The sequence below is a fragment of the Ostrea edulis genome, chromosome 3 (assembly GCF_947568905.1).
Source record: "Ostrea edulis chromosome 3, xbOstEdul1.1, whole genome shotgun sequence".
NCBI classification, from domain to species: domain Eukaryota; kingdom Metazoa; phylum Mollusca; class Bivalvia; order Ostreida; family Ostreidae; genus Ostrea; species Ostrea edulis.
Window position 1 is genome coordinate 6,991,191 of NC_079166.1, and position 22,702 is coordinate 7,013,892.

The 22,702-nt window shown below is 34.2% G+C and overlaps 3 protein-coding genes and 1 long non-coding RNA gene across 5 annotated transcripts in view; 2 read left to right on the forward strand and 2 right to left on the reverse strand.

The window, feature by feature from the left end:
* LOC125677386 (transient receptor potential cation channel subfamily M member 8-like) overlaps positions 1 to 5,551 on the forward strand; it is a 56,036-nt gene extending 50,485 nt beyond the window's left edge. For both annotated transcript variants that reach the window (XM_048915425.2, XM_048915427.2), the window contains one exon: positions 4,165 to 5,551. In XM_048915425.2, the coding sequence (XP_048771382.2) occupies positions 4,165 to 4,256 (92 nt within the window). In that variant the 3' untranslated portion in view covers positions 4,257 to 5,551. The remainder of the gene's footprint in view (positions 1 to 4,164) is intronic.
* On the reverse strand, positions 3,099 to 12,413 carry LOC125677398 (uncharacterized). Its single transcript, XR_007371107.2, has 3 exons — positions 12,313 to 12,413; positions 7,508 to 7,700; positions 3,099 to 3,164 (listed from the first exon to the last, which is right to left on the reverse strand). It is a non-coding gene; the product is annotated as an uncharacterized LOC125677398 (long non-coding RNA).
* Positions 10,514 to 17,228, forward strand: LOC125677388 (uncharacterized). Its single transcript, XM_048915428.2, has 4 exons — positions 10,514 to 10,968; positions 11,059 to 11,461; positions 11,700 to 11,866; positions 13,649 to 17,228. The coding sequence occupies exons 1-4, from the start codon at positions 10,813 to 10,815 to the stop codon at positions 14,867 to 14,869; spliced, it is 1,947 nt and encodes a 648-aa protein (XP_048771385.2). The 5' UTR covers positions 10,514 to 10,812; the 3' UTR covers positions 14,870 to 17,228.
* Positions 17,229 to 19,771: 2,543 nt separating this feature from the next.
* LOC125677391 (uncharacterized) lies at positions 19,772 to 22,292 on the reverse strand. Its single transcript, XM_048915437.2, has 3 exons — positions 21,987 to 22,292; positions 21,784 to 21,865; positions 19,772 to 19,900 (listed from the first exon to the last, which is right to left on the reverse strand). The coding sequence occupies exons 1-3, from the start codon at positions 22,262 to 22,264 to the stop codon at positions 19,868 to 19,870; spliced, it is 393 nt and encodes a 130-aa protein (XP_048771394.2). The 5' UTR covers positions 22,265 to 22,292; the 3' UTR covers positions 19,772 to 19,867.
* Between the last annotated feature and the right edge of the window lie 410 nt (positions 22,293 to 22,702).

A 22,702-nucleotide genomic window follows, 5' to 3' on the forward strand; every position in this document is an offset into this window, starting at 1 on the left:
TCACTTCAAAGTTGACCTAAATTTATATTTTCTTAAATCTTTGATATTTTAGTCATTATAAGGACTAGGATCATCAAATTTTGACAGTTGATGCATCTTAGGACCTTGTGTCAAGTTGTTTCAAAAGTAGGTCACGGTGACCTACTTTTGAATTTTGCAGGTATTTATTTTAAAATTAATTTTGATGCATATCTTGAACACTTTGAAGCCTATGATCATCAAAACTTGTCAGTTGGTGGATCATGGGACCTTGAAATGCGTCAACTGAAAAATAGGTCACCGTGACCTACTTTTTGAATTTTATGGCTTGTCATTTATAGATATATTCTAAGTTGTTATTTCAAATACCGAGAGGTTTAGAATCATCAAATCTTGTAAGTTGATGCATCTTGAGGCCTTGAAACATATTTACAAAAAAGTAGGTCATAGTGACCTACTTTTTGAATTTTGCAGATATTCAAATTTCACATTTTCAATTTTAGATGCATATTTTGGGCACTGTAAAACCTAGGATCATCAAACTTTGTCAGTTGATGCGTCTTCAGTCTTCGGTTTGTGTCGACCAAAAAGTAGGTCACCGTGACCTACTTTTGGTATTTGACAGCTAAATTACTATATTTCAGACACTATTTGACCTACAATCATCAAACTTTGTCAGTTGATGCATCTTGAGTGTTCGAAGTGTATCGACAAAAAAGTAGGTCACTTTGACCTACTTTTGGAATTGGACGGCTATATTTATATATTTCAGATACTATTTGACCTACAGTCATCAAACTTTGTCAGTTGTTGGGTCTTGCATGTTCGAAGGGTTTGGATCAAAAAGTAGGTCACCTTGACCTACTTTTGGAATTTGACGACAATATTTATATATTTCAGATACTATTTGACCTACAGTCATCAAACTTTGTAAGTTGATGGGTCTTGCATGTTCGGAGTTCGCTGACCAAAAAGTAGGTCACCATGACCTACGATTGGAATTTGACAGCTATATTTCAATATTCAGATACTAATTGGCTTAAAATCATCAAACTTTGTCAGTTGATATTTCTTGGGTTCTCAAAATGTGTAAACCAAAAAGTAGGTCACATTGACCTACTTTTTTGAATTCTTAGGATTTAACTAAAGATTTAGAATACTAAGAGGCTAAAAATAGAAATGGTGGGGTTGTACAATTTATCAGAAGAGCGATTCTATGCCCTTGGGCCTCTTGTTTTATATGCTTCCAGATATTCATTTGAATTTAGTTCATTGCTTTATCATAACAAATTTCCGATCAAGTTCGAATTTTGTCTTGGTTTATTGATTTTTCACTAAGTTATAACCCTTGGACTTTAAAACAAAACATGAATTGCCAGTTTTCCTAGCTTTTTTGTTGTTGTGCTTACAGATATTCATTTGATATTCAGTAAATCATGATGGTTGCTTTGCCATAACAAGTGACAGATCGATTTTGAAGTTTTCCTGGTCTAGCCTTTGTACCTGAATATTCTGGTTTCCCAATTTTCCCCTTTACCATAACCTTAGTCTCATAATGAACTTCGAATATTAATACAGTCGAATAATTTTTGCCTTCGTTTGGGGACTATGTATTGCTATGCAACACTTCCAGAATGCTTGTTATATTAATTTTCATGAGCTCTATAAATAGATAATCAAACGCGTGGTTTAATTCATCAATTAAAGATTGTTATATGTATTAAATGCCTATACATATAGAATCAATGCACGGGGTGGGAACGTATTATAATTCTAACTATCAAAACCTCTTTTAAATCTGCAAAAACAATTTCAGTCAACCATAAACATGAACTTAATTAACATTATCTATTTCATGGAATTAAATTTTTCGTTTTAAAAGTCGTAGTTCTTGTAATATCTTTGCTCTCTGAATGTACATATGTAAAGATTAGTTCGAACATGTTTCATGGCATATTGGTTTTGAGAAATATGCAGGATATTGATGGCTTTCAGATTTTGTACACAGAGGAGAAAATCAAAACTGATTGTTTCCCTCCATGATTTCGTCATTCAAACGGTTCAGTGATTTCCGAAGATGTTTGTACTTCATTATAAGGATAGACAGACAATGAACAGGAGAAAAAAATGTTGTCAATTATTTATTATTCATACTTGATCTTAATAAATGAAATCCACAACACATATATGGCAAATACATGTTGGATTCTTGCCAGTGTACACAGGTAAAATTGATTACCATATATGTTTTTATAATAATATAAAAGGAGCACACAATGTAAACATATGTTTATAGTATGAATAACATGTTTACATTACTTTATGATAAACTTACATTTTGTTCATATGATATTCACATGTTTTTTCTTATGAGTTTCATATCATTTACATGTATAAATGAAACATCATGTTTATATTCAACATATGTTTAATATAGGATTAAACATTATTTTTGAAAAATTTATCGATGTGAAAACTCACAAACTGAATAAAAGTGCGAAGCACTTTTATGTTAAGTTTGTGAGTAAAATATCCGGAGTTTACACATCGATAAATTCTTTAAAAAAGAATGTTTGATTCTTATAATTCCAATTCATGCTCTTTATTAACAATTGCAAAAATTTGTATAGTTTCCCAGCATTATGTTATTTGTTTTCAGGCGTGTATGAATACATCGCGTTTTCGTATTTATTGATGAGTAAACTCTCGTTCAGCTTTATTTTTGTCCAGTCAAAATAATTGTAATAATTAACATTGGAATTATGATATATTAAACATATGTTTAACATATATGAAAAAATATGTTTAACATATGATTAATATATGTATAAAATATATCAAACATATGTTTAACATAGATTAAACATCTGTATATGATACTTTAAAAATATACTCGACATGTTTTAAAACACGATAATCGTGAAGGGACACACAGCATATATGTTTTCGAACATGTGTTGATAATATACAGTAGATAAAATGTCGGTATAACTCCGTGATAGATAAATATTTATTTTGTTTACATGATGTTGAAATACAAGCAATCAACGTTTACCATCTTTTGGACATACATGCCCTTTCAAAGTACCTCTCCAGAAAAAAGAAAACAATTCACGTCGGAAGGAACCAGCATTTATTTAATATGTCTCTGAGTACATAGTTATTATATTCAGTTTGCGCTGCACCTGAAATGAAAAGAGGAACAATCTATACCTTTTACAGTACTTCTGCAACAGCTCTCTATGACATTTCTTTTGTTTTTCATATTATAGACACATATAGCTGTACATTTATTTGTAATATCATGATAAAATCACATGTTTAACGTATGTTAAACATACATATCATATGAATATCCAATCATATGTTAAACATATGTTGCAATTTTACCTGTGTAGGTAGTTTATGGGCATGGAAGAATTAACTTTAATGAAAATCATTGACAATTGAAAATTGAGCACACATTACTATGATAGCCGTTTGTTATGACTTACACTGTAATGGTATAAGCACATCTATATCAACAGTTCAAACTACCAAGGAACTGTACAAATCGAATTCATGCTGATTTTTTTATGAAAAGCATGGCAGAGTTGGCGAGAAACGGAAATTGGCGGGAAACGGAAGGAAAGAAGGAAAAGTGAAGAAAATGAAATAAATTATCCCAGCAGTTCTTTTTTTAAGTTGCTGGAGTTTGTGAGCCTTATTACAATGGTGTTATAGTGCATCCAATAACTTCAGTTGTTATAAAGTGGACCAGGGTCTCTGACACAATGGATTTCAATTACGTAATTAGTGTTCTACTTATCCTTGATGCAAATTGCAAAATCGTCCTCAAATGATTTAACATGTAGCTTCAGTCATTGAGACTTTTAAACTCAATGTTGTGGAAGCAGATGCTACTTCAGTTCCCATTGTAATGTCCTTGCTTAAAAGTGATTATTTTCTGAAACGTTTTTGAATCCGTTTTACCTAGACATTTTATCCAACTATGCAAGAATGCAGTTTCGTACGTATTTTGTGTCGTTGAGTTGTTTTAGGGCTATTTCTCAATATCTGTCCTTGTCCATTATTTTTGTTACACCTGATTTTTCAACTAACGAAAGCTTTATTTATCATTAAATTTTTATTTTGTTATCCAAAGAATGTATGGACTATATATTTCCCTTTTCATTTTTTTTTCAGAAGAAGCAAATGTAAAAGAACGATTCAGGAAAATACGCCATCGCCAGATTCTTGAGTACATCATGGCCGGCCGATCGTTGAAAAGTGTGTGAAAAGAAAACTAACCCCCTTGACAAATTGAACGTGATTGCGCTCTTCTTGTTTAATCTAGTCATTTTTACTTCTTTATGGTAAACATGAAGGGACTAATGGAAATAGTATCTTTATAAAACACCAGTGGTGTGAATCCACAATATCCCTTTTCCGGTAAATCCAGCAGGATTGTTTGACTGTTTTTTTTTCTACTTTAGCATCAAGAAATCATTGATAGCTTGTCAAAATAGTATGGTAAAATATCGATGTACTTTGCAGTCTATCGAAGAAATAAATTTCGTTTTTTTCTTCTAAATTCTTGAGGGTAGAGACTGCAACTCATCACGCTGACGTGAAGGATTGGAATTCATATCTCCATGAACTTTCTAAAATGAAATTTCTTTTTTCTTGTCTTTTTTGACAACTCATTTTGGCCGGGTTGCGCAACGTGCATCCGGCTTATAGAATGGTGAATGGAGGATGGGTTGGCGGGCGGGTGTTCCTGTAATAGGGGACTTACTTTGTGTAATCAACTCTTCTAACATCTCTAACCCAAACTGTGTGCAGTTGTTATGATATACTGAAGATGTGCATTTGTCGTTTTAAAAGTGATCCGACATTTTTTAAAAATTATTTTATTTGTATTTTTTTCGTATTTTTTATTAGTCTGATTTTCACTACTTTCACTTACATTTGCACTATGATTTACATTATGGATATAGAATAAGCGTACGGTGGGAAAGCATATATCCACGCATTTAATTATTTCCTTTCGATAATTAATATCTATTCGTATAATATACCTCTCGTCTTTGCTCGATAAAATCTTCCACGACGCAAAGTATTGAAATAAACAATAATGTGAAAAGAACAAGATCCCCCCCTCCCTGAAATTTAAAATTCAACTCTGCAACCCATTTTAAGCAAGATATTTGATTGCAGGTATCTCTATTTCAATATTCCATTATGTGTTTTAGGGAGTCGATCGTAATTATACCTGCGTGATACACATGTTCTTGTATGTTTTTCCGAGACATTCTGACATCCATTAGACCAGTTTTCTATGTAAAGCAAAATATAACACCAAATCCCCATCTACTCAAAGTAAACGTCCCACATAATGTGTTTTGTGTTATTGGTTTTAAATGCCTACTGTCAATGTGGAGCACGGCATAGAGCAAAAACTGATAAGTAGCTGCAATTTCTAATTGTGCGTGTTGTATATTTTTGTTTGCACAAATAAATGAATATGTTTTTTTTCCTTTTACTGCATGCAAGGTACATTTATTGTTAATAAATCTTTTAGAGAAATTTTGCTTTAGTTATGTTGACTGTTTTACTAAAGTCTTAAATGATATTTTCCCCAACAATGGATTGCATTAGTTTTAATCAGAATTTGATTTTAGATTGATTTGACTGATATGATATTAAGATTATTGCAAAAAGCAATGTCAAATGGGGAGTGAATTTCAAAATATTAATAACAAGTTTACGACAGTAACGTATTTCAGTTATGATTATTTTTATATAAGATATAAAATATATAGATATAAAATATAAGATATAAATATATTTTATTTCGTTCTGAATGAACACAATGCTCTGCAATTCGACGCCATTAATTTTTCCCATAAAGATGAAATATACTGACGAAACTCAAATGAAACATTTTTGTAGTCAATATCGGCAAGTATCAAACATTTCATGAAAACGCAGTTTCCTCTAGAAGGGCTATTGGTATATTGTTGATATTATTCCACTTAATTAATACACAAACCAAACTAAAAATTAATGTGGACAAACATATCCCAGTGGTCTAATATCCAGGGAAATTAATTTCTTTATTTAAAGGTGTACACATTTCTATAAAAAGCATTACTGTTTAGATTGCTCACAAACCAAAATACTCCAGTTGACATTATGGAATAGGGATTTCTCAGGAACTACAAAACCGCATGGCAGCGTACACTGTGTGAAGTCACAGTAAAATGACGCAAAAACATAACATCAAACGCAAACAATTCAAAACAAGAATGTCAACATCAAGCGAAATGCAAAATTACATTAGAATGGGAATATTTTTCTTCGTATTTCTTAGAATCCATATTTTTATTAATGATTTTAATGGCAATATTTTCAAGTTTTAACTACAAACTATTTCTTTAATGTTATTTGTCCGCGTGAGATCGCGGATTCACAATATAGAAATCTGTTTCTGTACTGCGTGAACCGGGAGAGGTCTTTATCTAGATAGGCCTCGGCGGGGAGTTTGATCTTAGGGAGGCATGTTTCCTCCACGTAATATGATGACATTTTGTCACCTCACCCATTCATTCCTTTTATTCGCTCAAACCACAAAAAAAGTAGTTTTGTACATAAAGTGCAATAGAGAAACATCATGCATTACTACATAAGTACATTGTAATGTCACAGGTGTGCCAATACACAATATCACACTGAAATATATACCAAAAATAGAACGAACTAATCCATATATCCAGTACATGTAGCTACAGTGCAACATATTTTATGTTTATAAATACCCATGCATGTTTAAATTGCCTTTGAACCTAGTCTCACATCAACTGGAGATCAAGTGCGCAGTTACCCTTCTACTCTGGAACCCCCGTGGGGATCCGGGTTAGAATAGGTCCTCAGTATCCCTTGCCATCCGGGGCGACTGAATGGAGTCGCTGTGGTTCTTTATGTGAGACAACAAAAACCGAGGTCCCGTATCACAGTAGCAATCATAACAACTCGGGTATTTCTGTAACAGCCAATCAACCTCGTTTGTAGAACGACGTCATTAAAAAATGTTATGTGTACATAAATGTAACTATGACGTTTATGAAGGTTATAATGGGTCCACAGTACCCCGTGCTTGTCATAAGAGGCGACTAAATGGGGCGGTACTTCGGATGAGACCGCAAAAACCGAGGTACCGTGTCACAGCAGGTGTGGCACAATCAAGATCACTCCCTGCTCAATGTCCATAAGCGCCGAGCATAGGTTTAAAGTTTGGAGCCGTTTACCAGCAATTCTGACGTCTTCATATGAGTGATGAATTTTCGAGAGGGACGTTAAGCAAAATAAAATCAATCAATCAATATGAAGCACGAGTGTTGGGGCTAAATCAATTTCATTTAAGATAGCATACATATATATCTAAAGTGTTCTATCACTATCAAATTCCACTTGCATGTTTATGTTTTAGAGTGAATAAGACGTTAATGATACTAAAGTCACTCTGTGCTGAAAATTTTAATCTTACTTCTAAATAACACATCCGGTTCTAGCCTTTTAACTTCATGCACACTCCCGGCAAATAAATGCGTAGATTTTATGCAATTTGTGCGCCGATCCAAGTTCGACTCTTTTTCCGGTTACGGAAACGGACGAGCGTGATCCGAATGTCACAGTAGTTGATCCAAAATGGACATGGCATTACTGGTGATGTTCATATACTGAAGATAAAAATTTATTTTAAAAGGTCTTAAATTCAGAGAACTACGGCTGATTGATTGATTGATTGATATTTTCCGCCACATTCAACAATATTTCAGTTATCTGGTGGCACCCAGTTTTTATTGGAGGAGGAGAGAATCCAGATACAATGTACCTGGGAAGATACCACCGACCTTCCGAAAGTAAACTGGGAAACTTTTTCACTTACCGGCGCGAGCGGGATTCGAACCCACGCCGACAGAGGTGCAGAGAACTACGGTCTTTCAATTGGCGACATAACTTCATCTCTATTATGAATTCTGTCGAAGATGAAGTCAGACGTTGGGCTAAATATGAATAGGAAGAACTGATACATTGTCAGAATGGATTAAAAGTATAAAAGGAATATCAACAGCCCGCTTTAGACACATCAACAAGTGGGTACAATATATCCGTCTGTGCTCAGTAAACCAGAAGTGATAAAAGAACTCAATAGATTACACAATGAATATGTTTTGGTTCCAGCTGATAAAGCTATTAACAACATTGTCATTATAAGGCTCATTATTACAAAATTTAATGTATTTCATAGGAACTTGGCGTTAATTCCACATTTGGTAATCGTACTTACACTCCAACTGCCCTTTTAAAAGATTATATTCTTCAAAAACATGCTTCAGTTTTAGACACATCTAATATCCCAGTCATTGGGTTGGATGACTATGATTTACCGTACCTATACTGGCTTCCTAAACTTCACGAAAACCTTTATAAAGAACGATACATTACTTTATCGAGTAAATGTTCTACCAAGCCCACATATTTACTCCTCATGAAACTATGAACAAGTTTGAAGGAGAAACTTCAAACGTACTTAACCACAATATATGCCAAATTTATGTGATGCAAAAAAATGCAGGTTCTAAAATTAATTTTAAAAACAACTTTTAGGAAATGTGAATACACAAAACTTTTCTCAATTCAACAGCATCAAAACTTGACTTTACAACACTTTGCACAACCATTCCTCGCGAGAAATTAAAATAATGATTGACTATACTTTTTAACATCATAGACAGTTGCTTCTTCAACAAAAATGGAAAAAGGCAATATTCATATCTGGTAATCAGTCATACAAAAACTTAATTTCTTAAACACCACTCTGATTCCACGAACAAGTACTATCAATTTGAAATAAAAATATGCTGAAGTTTCTCATTGATAATAATTGGATTTACATTATAAAATCCTTTCTAATTGCACGGGAGATGGGGAATATCAACTGAAAATATGTAAAATGATGCATCAATAAAATCTTATAGTTGATGTTTAAAAATCTGCAGTCACAGGTAGTGGAGGCACAGCAATGATAACAACAACAACAACACACCCAACAACAACAACAACAACACACCCAACAACAGCAACGACAACACACCCAACAACAACAACACACCCAACAACAGCAACGACTACATAATCAACCACGCATTTCAGAATTGGGAATCTTTGAGTTTTCGAGTTGTAGAGTTACGATGGTCACGAGGCACTAAGGTTCGTGTATGAAACTCTACAACTAGAAAATCCAAATGTTCTGAATTCTAAAATGAGTCGCTAATGTTGTTGTAAGTGGTGGTGGCGGTGGCTAACGGGAGCGGTGGTACTATTTTTGATATGCTAAATAGTGTTAAGTCATGGGAATCAAACAGCCAATCTTATCTCGTGGGGATCCAGGTTAGAATGCGTCGTCATTACCCCCTTGCTTGTCGTAAGAGGCGACTAAATGGGGCGGTACTTCGGATAAAACCGCAAAAGCCGAGGTCCCGTGACACAGCAGGTGTGGCACGATAAAGATCCATCCCTGCTCAATGACCATAAGCACCGAGCATAGGCCTAAATTTCGCAGCCCTTCACCGGCAGTGGTGACGTCTCCATATGAGTGAAATATTCTCGAGAGTGACGTAAAACAATATTCAATCAATCAATCAATCAAACAGCCAATCGATGAGTAATTTAGTAATCATCGTTTCTCAGAAGCTCAGTAAAGCGAACTATCAAATTGTTGTTTGAACGTTCGTAGTTACTGTAGTTTCGTTTCTCAGTTGTTTACGCGTGGGTGATTCTTCTGAAATATTTGTAAATGAGTATATTCAAGCTACTATTTCATCTACCTATAGGCTTACTGACATGACACGCGCTAGATTTAGATTCATTAGATTCATCGTACAGACTAATTAATCATAAGTATGGTGACTACTGATCCCTTGACGTTGCTATCAGTGGTCAATAAAGGTAATATGACCTTTTGTATCCGAAAACAGGAGGCGTAATACGATAGGCAAGTCTGGTGTCTCTCTCTCTTTCTCTCTCTCTCTCTCTCTCTCTCTCTCTCTCTCTCGCTCTGTCTGTGTGTGTGTGTGTGTGAGAGAGACAGAGAAATAGTTTTTGTGTGTGTGTGTATGTATGGAACAGAAATACGTTGATTTAGAGTCCGTATTTGTCAAAGCAGGTGTAAGCTAAAAGATCGTAATAGTGAAAATGATTAGAGTTGACAGTTTTAATGTTTATATGACAGGGAATGTTGTGAGGGAGTGTAGTACTGCTGCTTCTCTTGAGAAAAGGTTTGATCCTCCACCAATGAAGCACATTTAGTTGGATCTATTGCTTGTACAATACAGTGTACATCACCTGCCTTCTCAAGCCAAAATAAATTTGAGCAGTTTCAGTTTCGATACTATATCTTATATTTTATTACATTATCTCGATGGACAAATGTAACTATGGGTAACTATGTTGGTTGTATCGCAGCCATGGCATATTTAATGAGCTTTCAAAAGCTATTATTTACTTCCATCAATCCAGAACGTCCTTTTGGAGCATATATCTTTGTAAGGCATTTAAACATGCAGTAACTTTGAACTGTGACTCAAGGAATTGTGATCTGGTTACGAAGATTATTTCAAGTTAATATACAATCATGTACATGCATGTGCAGCGGGATAACGTTTTCAATAGCCAGACCAACATCGAAGTCTGTACCGTGTCATGTTCACACAGATATATTATAATCAGAATTAATATTTTGCGTTAACGGGATAAGGAAAACACCCAGATACATATTTCAACGAATTGATGATGGGTACCATATTCGAAGGAATACTTGATCCATATTTCACAATGATATTAGAAGGACTATTTCATTCGTGTTTCATAATCGGAGTGGTAATTGTGGCAGTTGCATTAGCATGTTTGCTACTCTACTGGAATAAATCTTCTTCCAAGTTAAGGGTGAGAATAGATGATTCAGACACTGAAAAAGGAACCCTAACTATTGTATACAGTAGTTGTTTAGAAATATATCTTTATCTTTAATTTCAGGTTAAGGGAAAGCCGCACTTTATGGATGCAACCCACTCCTCCTTTACTATATCTTGGGACAGACCAATATTTGCAGTTCCGGAATACTACATTGTTTATTTCAGAAAGGCGTCTACACCAGACAAATGGAAGTCGTTAAAAACGTTGGGTGGTGCTTGTACTATAACTGTAACGCATCTTCCACCGAATACTAAGTATAGAGCAAGAGTATGTGCATGTTTAAGAAACAAAATTGGGCCTCCTGGGGAGGATAGCGATGAAATCAGTACAAGGACTTTAGCTTTCAAGATAAAGCAAAATTCTACTTTGTGTCAAGAGGGGACACCAAATATTTTGTCCAGATATGCTGTTCAATGGAATGCTGAAAATTATGTACGTTTGAAGATACGGAAAATATTCATAGGTAAACGAAACGGATCTTATATTTTTGTTCTTCAGCATAAGAACATGCGTATTCAGATATGTAAAATAATTTTATCCACAATGGCTGCATTTTGCAATTTTTAAACAATAATCTGGTTTGCAATGACAAATTTTAAACACATAGGAGACATGAAAGATTTTTAAGGATTGGTTCAAAGTAAACGAATCTGTCATGTGAAGTAAACTTAGTTTGCAGTAATGATTGTTTGTTTTCTTAGGAGATACAAATGAGGGCCAACGACTAATAGCTGGGAAAAGTATACTACTGATCAGTACACCTCATTCCGGTAAAACAACCCTCATTGAAGGGATTATGAACTATGTCCTCGGAGTTAGATTCGATGACGACTTTCGATTTTGCTTACCACTGGATATTTCCGATCAGGTATGAAAATATTGCGATCATATTTATTACTCGGGAAATGTACTTATGGACTACCATATTACCAAGAAATTATGGTTAATCATGTGATATAACTTCAATCCTTATACTTTTCAATGTCTTAAAAGAATTCGGGCTACTTATTTATCAATAGCTTTAATGCCTATGAACTTTCTTTCTTTCTTGAACAAATATTTCACACAATATTTGGGCTATGATAGAATAACTTTTGTTTATGAGCATTCAAGGACAAAATGTCCCCATTACAGCTGCATTGCCTTTGTTTTGTAAAAATATCGATCGAGTCAAGTCAAAACAGAATATGATTGTATATCGGATTTAAAGGAGAGGAAATAGCACCGCCTTGTGATCCCCTGTCAATCAGCTGAATTAAAGCCTTGGATTGGATACTACAAAATAATAGTAACTAGTCATCATGTACACCTTACCTGGCGATCAACGCGTTCGTCAAAGTAACTTTCGGTCGTTTGATGTTTACAGCGAAAACCAGCTCGATAATGGAACAGCTTTGACGGGAACAATTTGGTTCTACACTGTATGCTGTAACACACTCTGCCATACAATTACATGAATTATAATAGATTATAACATGTGATGCCTAGGCATTGATTAAAAAGAAAGAATAAGATTAACAGGATTTTTGTAGCTAAAATACACAAGAAGATGTACGTATAATCAAGTTATCACACAATGACATTAGCTCGTCATACGTTGCAATTAGTGATAATAAAATATGCAAAGATAATATTAACAACAAATTAAATTAACATTAACTGTACGATTGATAATTTTGGATTGTTGAAATAGAATTTACACGTACATTGATTTTATGCTAAACCGAAAGTACCGACCCTCAATGGAAAGGCCGTGTGTTTATATATAGTTATGTTTATCAAATCTTTAGATATGAGTTAATACCTCATGGGAACCTTGCTTTAATTCTGTTAAAAGTTCATAAATGTCCCTTTCCCTTGAAACATGTGTGGGATTTTGTGATATTTATGATAATGATAATTATTCTTTATCTTCACTTATCCATACCCAAATTATGGAATAGGGTGTTGTTGTGTAAATGTGAAGTTTTCTATTATTTTAGCAAATAACAATGTAAATTCTTCATGAATTCACAAAATGTACAAAAAAATATATTTTTGTGAAAGATTTAGATTATTTGATAATCATTTAACCATTGAATTGAAGTAAAGATTGATTGATAATGGACGCATACCTAGGAGATAATGTGGTATAATTGGGGTTAGGCGACATTAAAGCGTTTTCAAGTAGTATTACAAAATTCTATAACAGTTTTATTTCGGTATCCTACATATATTCCCTTCCAAGGAATCGAATGCACATTTACATGTACCATGCGCAACAAGTTGAGAAATCGGGTTATGCATTACATACTGTCCAACTAAATCACGTTTTATATACAAAATTAAATGCTGTACACTTTCTACATGTCCACACAAACACTTCCAGTATGCAATATAACATTACATGCATCCGTGTAGATCGGAATTCAAATAATCGTTTTGTTTTTATTTTGTATAAATAAATGTTTAAAGATCTTTTACATGTGAAATATGTCGGAATTTTAACAGCATTACTCTTGATTTTATAATTTACTGAGGAGGTGGCATCACTTGTGTGAATATTAACTGAATTCCGTCTACGTACCATATTTGGTAGGAATTTTTGTTAGTAATCCATATCATATTAGAAAATGAAGGGAAAAAAATTAAGCCTACATTTTTCTTTCAGGATTACGGGGATTGGATTAAGATATACCAATTTAACGAGTACGAAGTTGGAAGAATTTCGTTTCCTTTAACGATAATCGACTTTCCAAGATTAGAATCATTCACTAAAGAAAATAATGGCATGATACGCGAACTAATGGAGTCACTTAGCAATTCAGACTGGAAAAGAATCAATTGTCTTTGTTTGGTCTCAAAAGGGAATGATTTTGAATTATCACCAGAGCAGATAAAATACATCAAGTCCATTTTGCACTATTTTCCAGATCATTTAATGTCAAAGCTCTGTGCGTTTTACAATTCTGATGATGCAGGTGATGCTAGAATTGAACAGTTTTTTCGGTATCATAGAATTGCTCCTAATTCGTCGTTTTCCGTTAACTGGTCTGCCATTTTTCACAGTGATGACGAGTACTCACCGTTTCTGTGGCGAATCAATGATAAACGTCTACGTTTATTTTTTGACTTCATTACAATAACGTCCCCAGAAGGCATCAGAGCAAACGTACAAATGCCGACTCCCACAAAAAGAGAGGAGCTAAAATCAGATATCGCAAATATCCAACCAGAGGTAAGTGATGATCTTGTCAAACTGGAAGAAATGAAAACTCGAGTAAAAATTTTCGCTAAAGATCGAGATATTATCGAGTCTAGTGGCGACACGTCCTTTACAATAGAAGAAATCCGACAAATCAAAAGCGATCTAGAACCAGGTAACCATGTTACAAATTGTATGCAGTGCTTCTTCACATGTCACGAGGACTGTAGGATTCCGGATGATGACGACAAAATTCGCTGTGTAGCAATGTCGTCAGATGGATACTGCACAGTCTGTACTGGTCACTGCATATGGTCTGTCCATAAAAACACCCCATATGTTTACAAATATGTCAGTGAAAAGGTCACCAAATCCTACAAAGAGATGAAGGCGAATTATGAACAAGAAAAGGGTAGACAGCTAACGTATGATGAATATCTGGGATATCTTAATAGCGACATAGAAGCATTTCTCCAAAGGCTTCATGATAAAGTCCAGAGAATCACAAAGTGCAAAAATGAGCTGCAAGGTATTAGCAAGAGTCCACTGGCAAATTCAGTTGGTGATACCATTGATGACATGATTAAATCTGAAACTTTGAAACGGGAACCTGGCTATGAGAAAAGAATTGCAATGTATCAAGAATTACAAAAGTACTCAAAAATGTTTAAAGTTACCCGGAATTAGAGTGATTATGAATCCTACATGATATGCTATTTCAACAGGATTCACAGCTGAGTTCATCGATCAGCGTTTCTTACTATTTGACGAATCAAAATATGAGAGTAAATAAAAAATCCATAAAGTTAAGTGAAGTGCTTGTAGCGGCAGTTTGTGCATTAACTAGCTTTATGGTTAATTCAGTCGAAAATATTACATTTTCTTTACCATGGTTATCCGAAAATGTGAAAATAATTCTATAACAAAAACTGGTATCCAATGAACTGATTTTGTAGTAATAGTCTCTGCTTTGTTTATTTCTAAGCGCAATTGTGTATATAATATAAAGCTGTTTGTTGATGAATCAACTTATAAATGATATGTTCATGTGCTCCTTTGCTAGCTGAACTGTTTTTATATGCTTGTAAGGCTGAATTTATTTAAAAGCTTCTTTTTGACAAGACAAAATACGTTGCTTTGGCCTTCCACTTGACATCCAGATACATCGACGAATTTTCATCTATTAACAATAATGATTTTATTCATATGTCAATTGAATATATCATAGTGTATTTGAAATAAAAGGCTTCATAGAATCTTCCTCATCTGCTTCGTACTTAGATATTCTATTACACGTACATGTTAACGACAAACTAACAATTCAACTTAATGATAAACGGGATGATTTCATCTTATCCATCGTCAACTTCCCATATTTATGTAGCAATATATCATTATCACCTGCATATGATGTATATGTCTCTTAACTGATTCGATACGCAAGAGCTTGTTCTGCGTATGATCTGTTCTTAAATCGAGAAAGGTTATTGACAAACAAGTTGCCGTTAAAATGTTTTCAACAATCTTGTTTAAATTCAGCATTTCGCAAATGTTATGGTCGCTATAACGATCTAGTTTGTCGATACAACCTATCATTGGGTCAAATGCTGTCTGACGTGTTTCGTATCGTTTGTTAGACCGTTCCTAGCACACCGATTTTGACTGCGAATTACTCAATTTACCATCAAGTTATTGCGCCCACGCCAGGTGTGACCCATCGACAACAGTTACATGCAATCCATATAAAATCATTAATGATTTAGTTTTAAGCACAATTTATTGCGACGTTACTTTATACGAATGAGAGTTTTCCGTTCATGTTAAATCACTGGTAGCCAGAGCATTCACTCGCATTGATACAGCTACAAGATTATACATAACATGTACTAAGAACTACCAATATAACGGGTATCTTCTGCGGTTGTCCATTTCTTGTGGAATTTCGCGGATAAGAAAATTCCAAAACAACTACAATTGCAAACATATACATGCATTCAGACAAATATAGGGACATTTAAATGTATAATGCAACCGCAGATACTGGAAACGCAGACATTCAATATAATTTGCTACCATTTACGGATCAAAATCGCAAAACTTTCTAACCACAGAAAATACCCATTTCACGGTAATGTGGTTTCTTTAATTTTCTTGAGTATCGCATGTACTTTAACAAAAGAAAACCTCTATGTGCTTTATTGGACATTTTCAGTATATTATAAATTTGTGATACGCTGCTAACGCATTTTAGAACAGAACCGGAAGTTGTAGCACAAAAATATAATGAAAGTGCATTCATTGAATTCTTTAATTTTTTTCTCCTCACATATTCTATATACTTACCATTCACTCAGCGAAAGTTGTTTGATCAGCTTACAACAGCTGTGTATTTTCGTGGTTTCCCCCCATGATTCTTTGTATATGTAGTTTATTTTGATTTATAAATTTGTGTTTGATTAGTGTACAACAACTGTGTATTTTCGTAAGTTTTTGTATAACTCTTTGTATAATTTTTCTGTTTGCTTTTGTTGATGTCCATTAGACACGGGTCATGACCCGATCAATTAAATGTTCTTGGACACCGGTAGCACGCCAGTTTCTCATGGGTGCACATGAACTTTTGTTTACCGGGCACTTATCCTTTACTCAATCGGTGAAGTCTGTTTATTGACCGTTTCCTGTCCGGTACATGTCCGGAAATCAAAGAGCTATTACCGAATACCTACTGGACTGCCTTGGGACACACTTTTCAACCTTTTGACGCCATTTTATGATATCTGGTTAGCTATAACTGATTTTTTCTAATAATTATGCATTTATTTGTTGATACGTGAAATATTACTATAATATATATTTCAAACGAATTTAGTTACATGCAGTATGCTGTTCTGTCAGAGTGAAAATATTAATGTACAAATCTCTAATTAACCTTCCTGTAATTGTTGATTTGTTGCATCTATTTTATTAATGCATAAAAGTCTTGTATATATTAGGAATGATGGTGTGAAATGATTTTCAATAAAAGTATTTCTTTTCTTGAATTAAATGAAGTGTTTTACTAATCACCCTTTCCTCCAACTAGATAGCGAAGTAAGGGCATTTTGAGAGTAAAAAGACTGCACATATCCATCCAGCACGACTTAAGAAAAATAACGAAGTATATCTGAAATCAGCATCGCATATTGGTTCAAGTTTTTCGAAAGAAATGTTTTTCAATGTCGATGCTATAAATTGAAGATACAGCTCATTTGATGTTGACAACCAAAATTTGGGCCGTCTTAATGCAAGGATAAAGGCAATATCTTAGCTTTGATTCTGTGTTATGTAAACAAAGACTCGAGTTTTTATGCAAACAAACAAACCTGTGAAACGTTACGTTAATTTTGTAATTTAAAACATCCTCATTTTGTACAATCACAAATTCTAACTTTTAAATGGCATATGTTACCTAAAGTATACTTGAGATGTGATATATATAATAAACTCAAGGGTCAATATCCATTTATTTTGAAAACCCCGTAAACATTAATACACCTCAATCTTGTTTTCAAAACAAATAATAAACTCTCTATAATGAGCTTCTGTCATTATGAATAACATTAATTTTTTTTGTGTGAAACCTTATAAACATATCAGACTGTAGATTTTGATCATTTAAAGTGAAAAAAAAATGTGGAGGAAAATCGTGCATCAGTCCCGTGAACCATGCCTCTCCTCAAAACTAATTAAATATGAACTGCGTTCACACGGAGATTGCTTAAAATGCGCATTAGTTTACTTCGAATTAAATTTACCTCGCGATTTAATTAATGCGAATTTTTACTTCGCATTAGCTCAGTGTGAACGCAAAGCGAAGCTAATTCTCATTAAATGTACACGCATGCGTAATGGTAAATTTGGGTCACATGCATCTTACCCGTGGTCAGTTATATATCTCAATGTTAGATTTGTGCGAAAAACTAATCAAAATGATAATAATCACTAAAACAAGCATGTCATTAGATAATGTAGGACGTAAACATGATCTCTGCCTAGGCGTACTGAGTAATGCAGATGGAAGGAATTGCTTTTAAATAAGACAGAGATGTTTTAAAATAGTGATCATATGACTTTCTTTTTTGTTGTTGTTACATTTGTACAAGTATTCCGCTCATTATTAGTTTTTTAATACTATATGACGTCATAGTAGACTTAGAATGTGTATTAGTAATTAAAAATTACATCAGAACAATAGGCAGCGAAATGGTGTAAAGACGTTCAGAGGTTTTTAAATGGGCTCATGGCGAAGCAATATATTGTCTAGAATGAATGCCTGTCGTCAGAGGAAATAACAAGTAATTTCTTGGAAACATACAAAAACAAACACGACAAAATTCCTCGTATGTATGTCAGTCATGTACATTGTAAACATGTACACTATATATAGACCTAATGTTTTGAACAATGAATTCTGTATCTACCCAATATTCATTAAGATATCTATAAAAATAATTTTCAATAATATAGTCTATCCTTTAATTCATTTCCCGCACCCTTAAATTTAGAGATGCATTGAATGCCAAATTCACGATAAACGTAGTAAATATATTATACACTTAAAGGACACAACGCATGTTTCTAAACTTTTTTCTTCCTTTTTTCAGCAAAATTGATTTTTTTAATGCCTAGAATTCATTTAAATGTGTTTAAATAAAATATTTTGCGTAGTTTTCGAGTTTGAAAGCGACGAAATTCAAATCTTGTGAGATATATATATATATATATATATATATATATATATATATATATAGTTTGTAAATAAAGAATTCGGTATTTGATAATGTCTGAATTCGGTATTTGATACTGTCTGAAGAGGCATTAAAGCCGAAAACGCTAACAGTGAAATGTTATTCGAGTTTTGTGTTTCTTGACTTTTATTATTGGATATATATATATATATATATATATATGTGTGTGTGTGTGTGTGTGTGTGTGTGTGTGTGTGTGTGTGTGTGTGGTTGTGGTTGTGTGTGTGTGTGTGTGTGTGTGTGTACTTTCGCTATTTTAAGCGCCATTACCTAGCTGTATGTGTCACGTTATATGCGCCCTTGAGTTTGAAAACATTTATTAGCCATTTACAACTGATTAGATTCAATCAACACAAAAAAAACCAAAACAATTATCACGTTGATGATTTGTAAATAACATTGCATCAAGGTGTTTCGTGTCGTTTAAGGATGTACTAGTTGTCGGTAGAAAGGACTAAGACTGAGTATTTTTAATTTCTAGAAGGAAGGTATGAGAAAAAGACGGGTAATTGTTTAGTTGTAGCAAGATCTTTACCTCAAAGAAAACACCCAGTCACCTTTATTCATGTCCTTGGACAGAGACCCAGACAGACTGTGAGAAAATGGATATATCAAAGCTTAGCACTACCAGGCCTACATTATGATTTTTTTCTTCTGACATTTAACGACACATTTATATATACATGTACCTACAAATCAAATTTTATTCATAACTAAAATATCAACTCTCTTTACCCGTAATGCAATTTAAATTTTCTTTTACGGGGCAATGCATCTATCTAAAATGTATGAATTTTATATATATATATATAAACATCTTTTCAAGTCCATAAAAATCTCATATGCACATTTACATCGCCACACACTGTCATAACTATTAAATGGACTCCAGGTGTATTCATTCGTCGGTGGGATCATTTTCCATAAAGCACTGAAATAAATAAAATCAACACCACTGATTCTACATTGTAGTTGTAGTGGTCCTGGAGGTGCTAGGCACGAATTGACCTGCCACCTTCGGACCACTACATAGGTATACAAAATCAACACAACTGTTATACAGTGAAATTTATATGTGTATCTCTACATATACTGAATATTTTCTCTTCATTGACATTGCTTTCCTCTGTGACAATGAAATTATGTATTTTGTTGCAAACTAGTTCGATCCGGTTTTTTTTAGTACCATCATTACCAAATATGGAGCGTCATCAAAGTCAAAGGGTGCACTGGCTGTTTAAAGTAACGAATGGGTCAACCACATGATTAGCACTTCAACCAAGTTTATACCTTACAACGTTGCATAGAAATATAATCAATAAAAATGTCTTTCTTTTATTGTTTCATCGGGTGATGAAGGTACAGGTAGCAATCATTGCAGGGGGAAATACTTACGTAGGTTACGATGTTTTTCTGCAATGTTAGATACCTTCATCACTCAATGAAATAACTAAGAAAGCAATTTATTGTTTAGATAACATTAATTTTACGTTGTTTTTTTTTTTATCAGATAATAAGATTAACATTGAGAGACAAAAGAGAGAGAGAGAGAGAGATAAAGTGAGGGAGAGAATCAAAACGTGTATGACATTTAAACGTTATTTTTACCAAATAAGATTATCCTTGAGAGAGGGGGAGATAGAAAGAGAGAAAGAGAGAGAGATCGATCAAAATAATGATTAGAATATTGAATTATTTGTGTGCACAATATAATATGACAAGCATTCTTGGGTAACGTGTATCATTCAATAACACATTTTACCATTCTCTACCCAAAGTTGTCGTTCCTTGTTCTCGCAAAAACCTCTGTCATCGTCTCTTGGATTTTGTAAAATGGCACGTATACTCAAATAAAGTATGGTTTCGACTTCAGTTACAAAAATATACGTAAATAAATAAATACTGAGCAGATGCCAAGTCTTTTTGTGACACAAGAAGCATTGATTTGGGTTGAAACGCGGATATCGGGTTGTTCTATACGCAATTTCCGAGTTACCCAATAATTCTTTCCCTTTGTGGAACTCTTACGCACACTGAGACACAAAACATACTATCGTCCACACGCATTGGGTACAAATGCTTATCGCTGCCTTCATACATAATATATTGCCTAAAGGCCGATTATCAGACATCATGCAACCACCCAAACTGTAGGGGCACACAATATCAGAAACATTAGTTGCAATTAATAATAAAACAGGTCAAACAAAAATCGATAATCACCATTTTTCTTTGATTAGAATATCACCCGTGCAGAAGAGGATATGAAAATAATTTCATATTTAATCTAATGGGCTAATTCAATCAAATATTATTCTTAATATTGTCAGTTTAATATATAACAACAGCTGATATAAACAAAATTTACACTTTCATTACTTTTATCCGTATTTATATAGCTAGTCTATAGTATATGCATACATCTTGTACCCATCCAAGCGTTCAGCAGAACACTAAACGCACCTCTATCACAGAAGAGGTGATATTTCGGAAGTTGCATATTGCACCGGGCCTATACATAGGTACACTGTACAAGAAGAATGTATAGTAATGGGGGGAAACTAGAGTCTACATATAATTACTTGTCCTACATTTTCACGCTAGTTTATAAAGTAGTTCTTAGTTTTATTAGCCGTAAAAAGGTGGATTTACATGTGGAATAACAAGAATGCTTATTTTTAGACGTTGACAGAGGTATATATAAGTGTAAGGAACGATAACTCTGGGTGGAGATTGCCATTTACTTTCTGTGAAGTGAAATTAAGTACATGAATTTCAGGTAATGTAAATTACGACTTTACCAAATATACTTACTAAAGCTACCCAAACTACCACCCAAACAGGAAACAGTAGAGAGATGAGGAGATGCAAGTGGTATTTTTCTGAGAAGCGCAATCTAGTAAAAATCAAACATATCATGCACTGTATTTGTAACCTATAATTTACTTGTTAAAGATAAGATCAAGTGATAAGTTTACTTATTGATGCTATTGTATAGTTAAAGCGTGTTTACTTACACGTGAAGTCCTTTATCAATTTGATGAAATCGAAATTCCAATTTCCGCATCGGGCCGTAGTAATGTTTCTCCATGTAGAACGATTTATAGTACATCACTTTCAAGACTGACGATCTTTCTCCCCTGACGATAACATCGTCCGTGACTGCCAATGACTTTTCCACCTGCTCTATTTTGTAAAATTTGTTCGCACTATTCTTGCACATCTTGTCGTTTTCAAAAAGACACTTGTTAATGAAAAGCGTGGGTCTTAATGCCCGCGCCAATATCAGCACCATATCGCTCTCCTCCGTGGACAGTGCTGCGTATTCCTTATATTTAATCAGTTTGTCAACGAAGTCTCGATCGTTTTCCTCTAAAATACCCGAACATATATCGTAGAAGTTTTACAAAACACCTTTGAGACACTTCAAATAAAACATCAGATGGGCTTTTGGATCATCTGGTACATCGCTTCGAGATGAGGTTTCTACCAGTTTTGTCGTCGTTTCCAGTGCAGCCACATTGCCTTGGCTGGCGGCTACTGCGATGGTTCTGGTACCGACACCACCAGGTACCGCCACGGCGGTGGAAGTACTCGCCGCAACATCTGTCTGGTTGACGGCGGCTGCGGTAGTTTGATGAACAATGCCGCGATTAGGTACAGCTTCTACACTGCGGGTAGTTGTTATCACAGGTTCCATGAACGTGTGTGATAGACATATAACAAATCTGGA

Coding starts and splice junctions, on each gene's coding strand:
- LOC125677391 (XM_048915437.2), bottom strand. CDS start 22,264: ATGGTGCTGATATTGGCGCGGGCATTAAGACCCACGCTTTTCATTAAC. Junction 21,866..21,986: donor ATTGATAAAGGACTTCACGT/GTAAGTAAACAC, acceptor GATTTTTACTAG/ATTGCGCTTCTCAGAAAAAT. Junction 19,901..21,783: donor TGGTAGTTTGGGTAGCTTTA/GTAAGTATATTT, acceptor TATTTATTTCAG/TGCTTTATGGAAAATGATCC.
- LOC125677388 (XM_048915428.2), top strand. CDS start 10,813: ATGATGGGTACCATATTCGAAGGAATACTTGATCCATATTTCACAATG. Junction 11,462..11,699: donor GATACGGAAAATATTCATAG/GTAAACGAAACG, acceptor TTGTTTTCTTAG/GAGATACAAATGAGGGCCAA. Junction 11,867..13,648: donor CACTGGATATTTCCGATCAG/GTATGAAAATAT, acceptor TTTTTCTTTCAG/GATTACGGGGATTGGATTAA.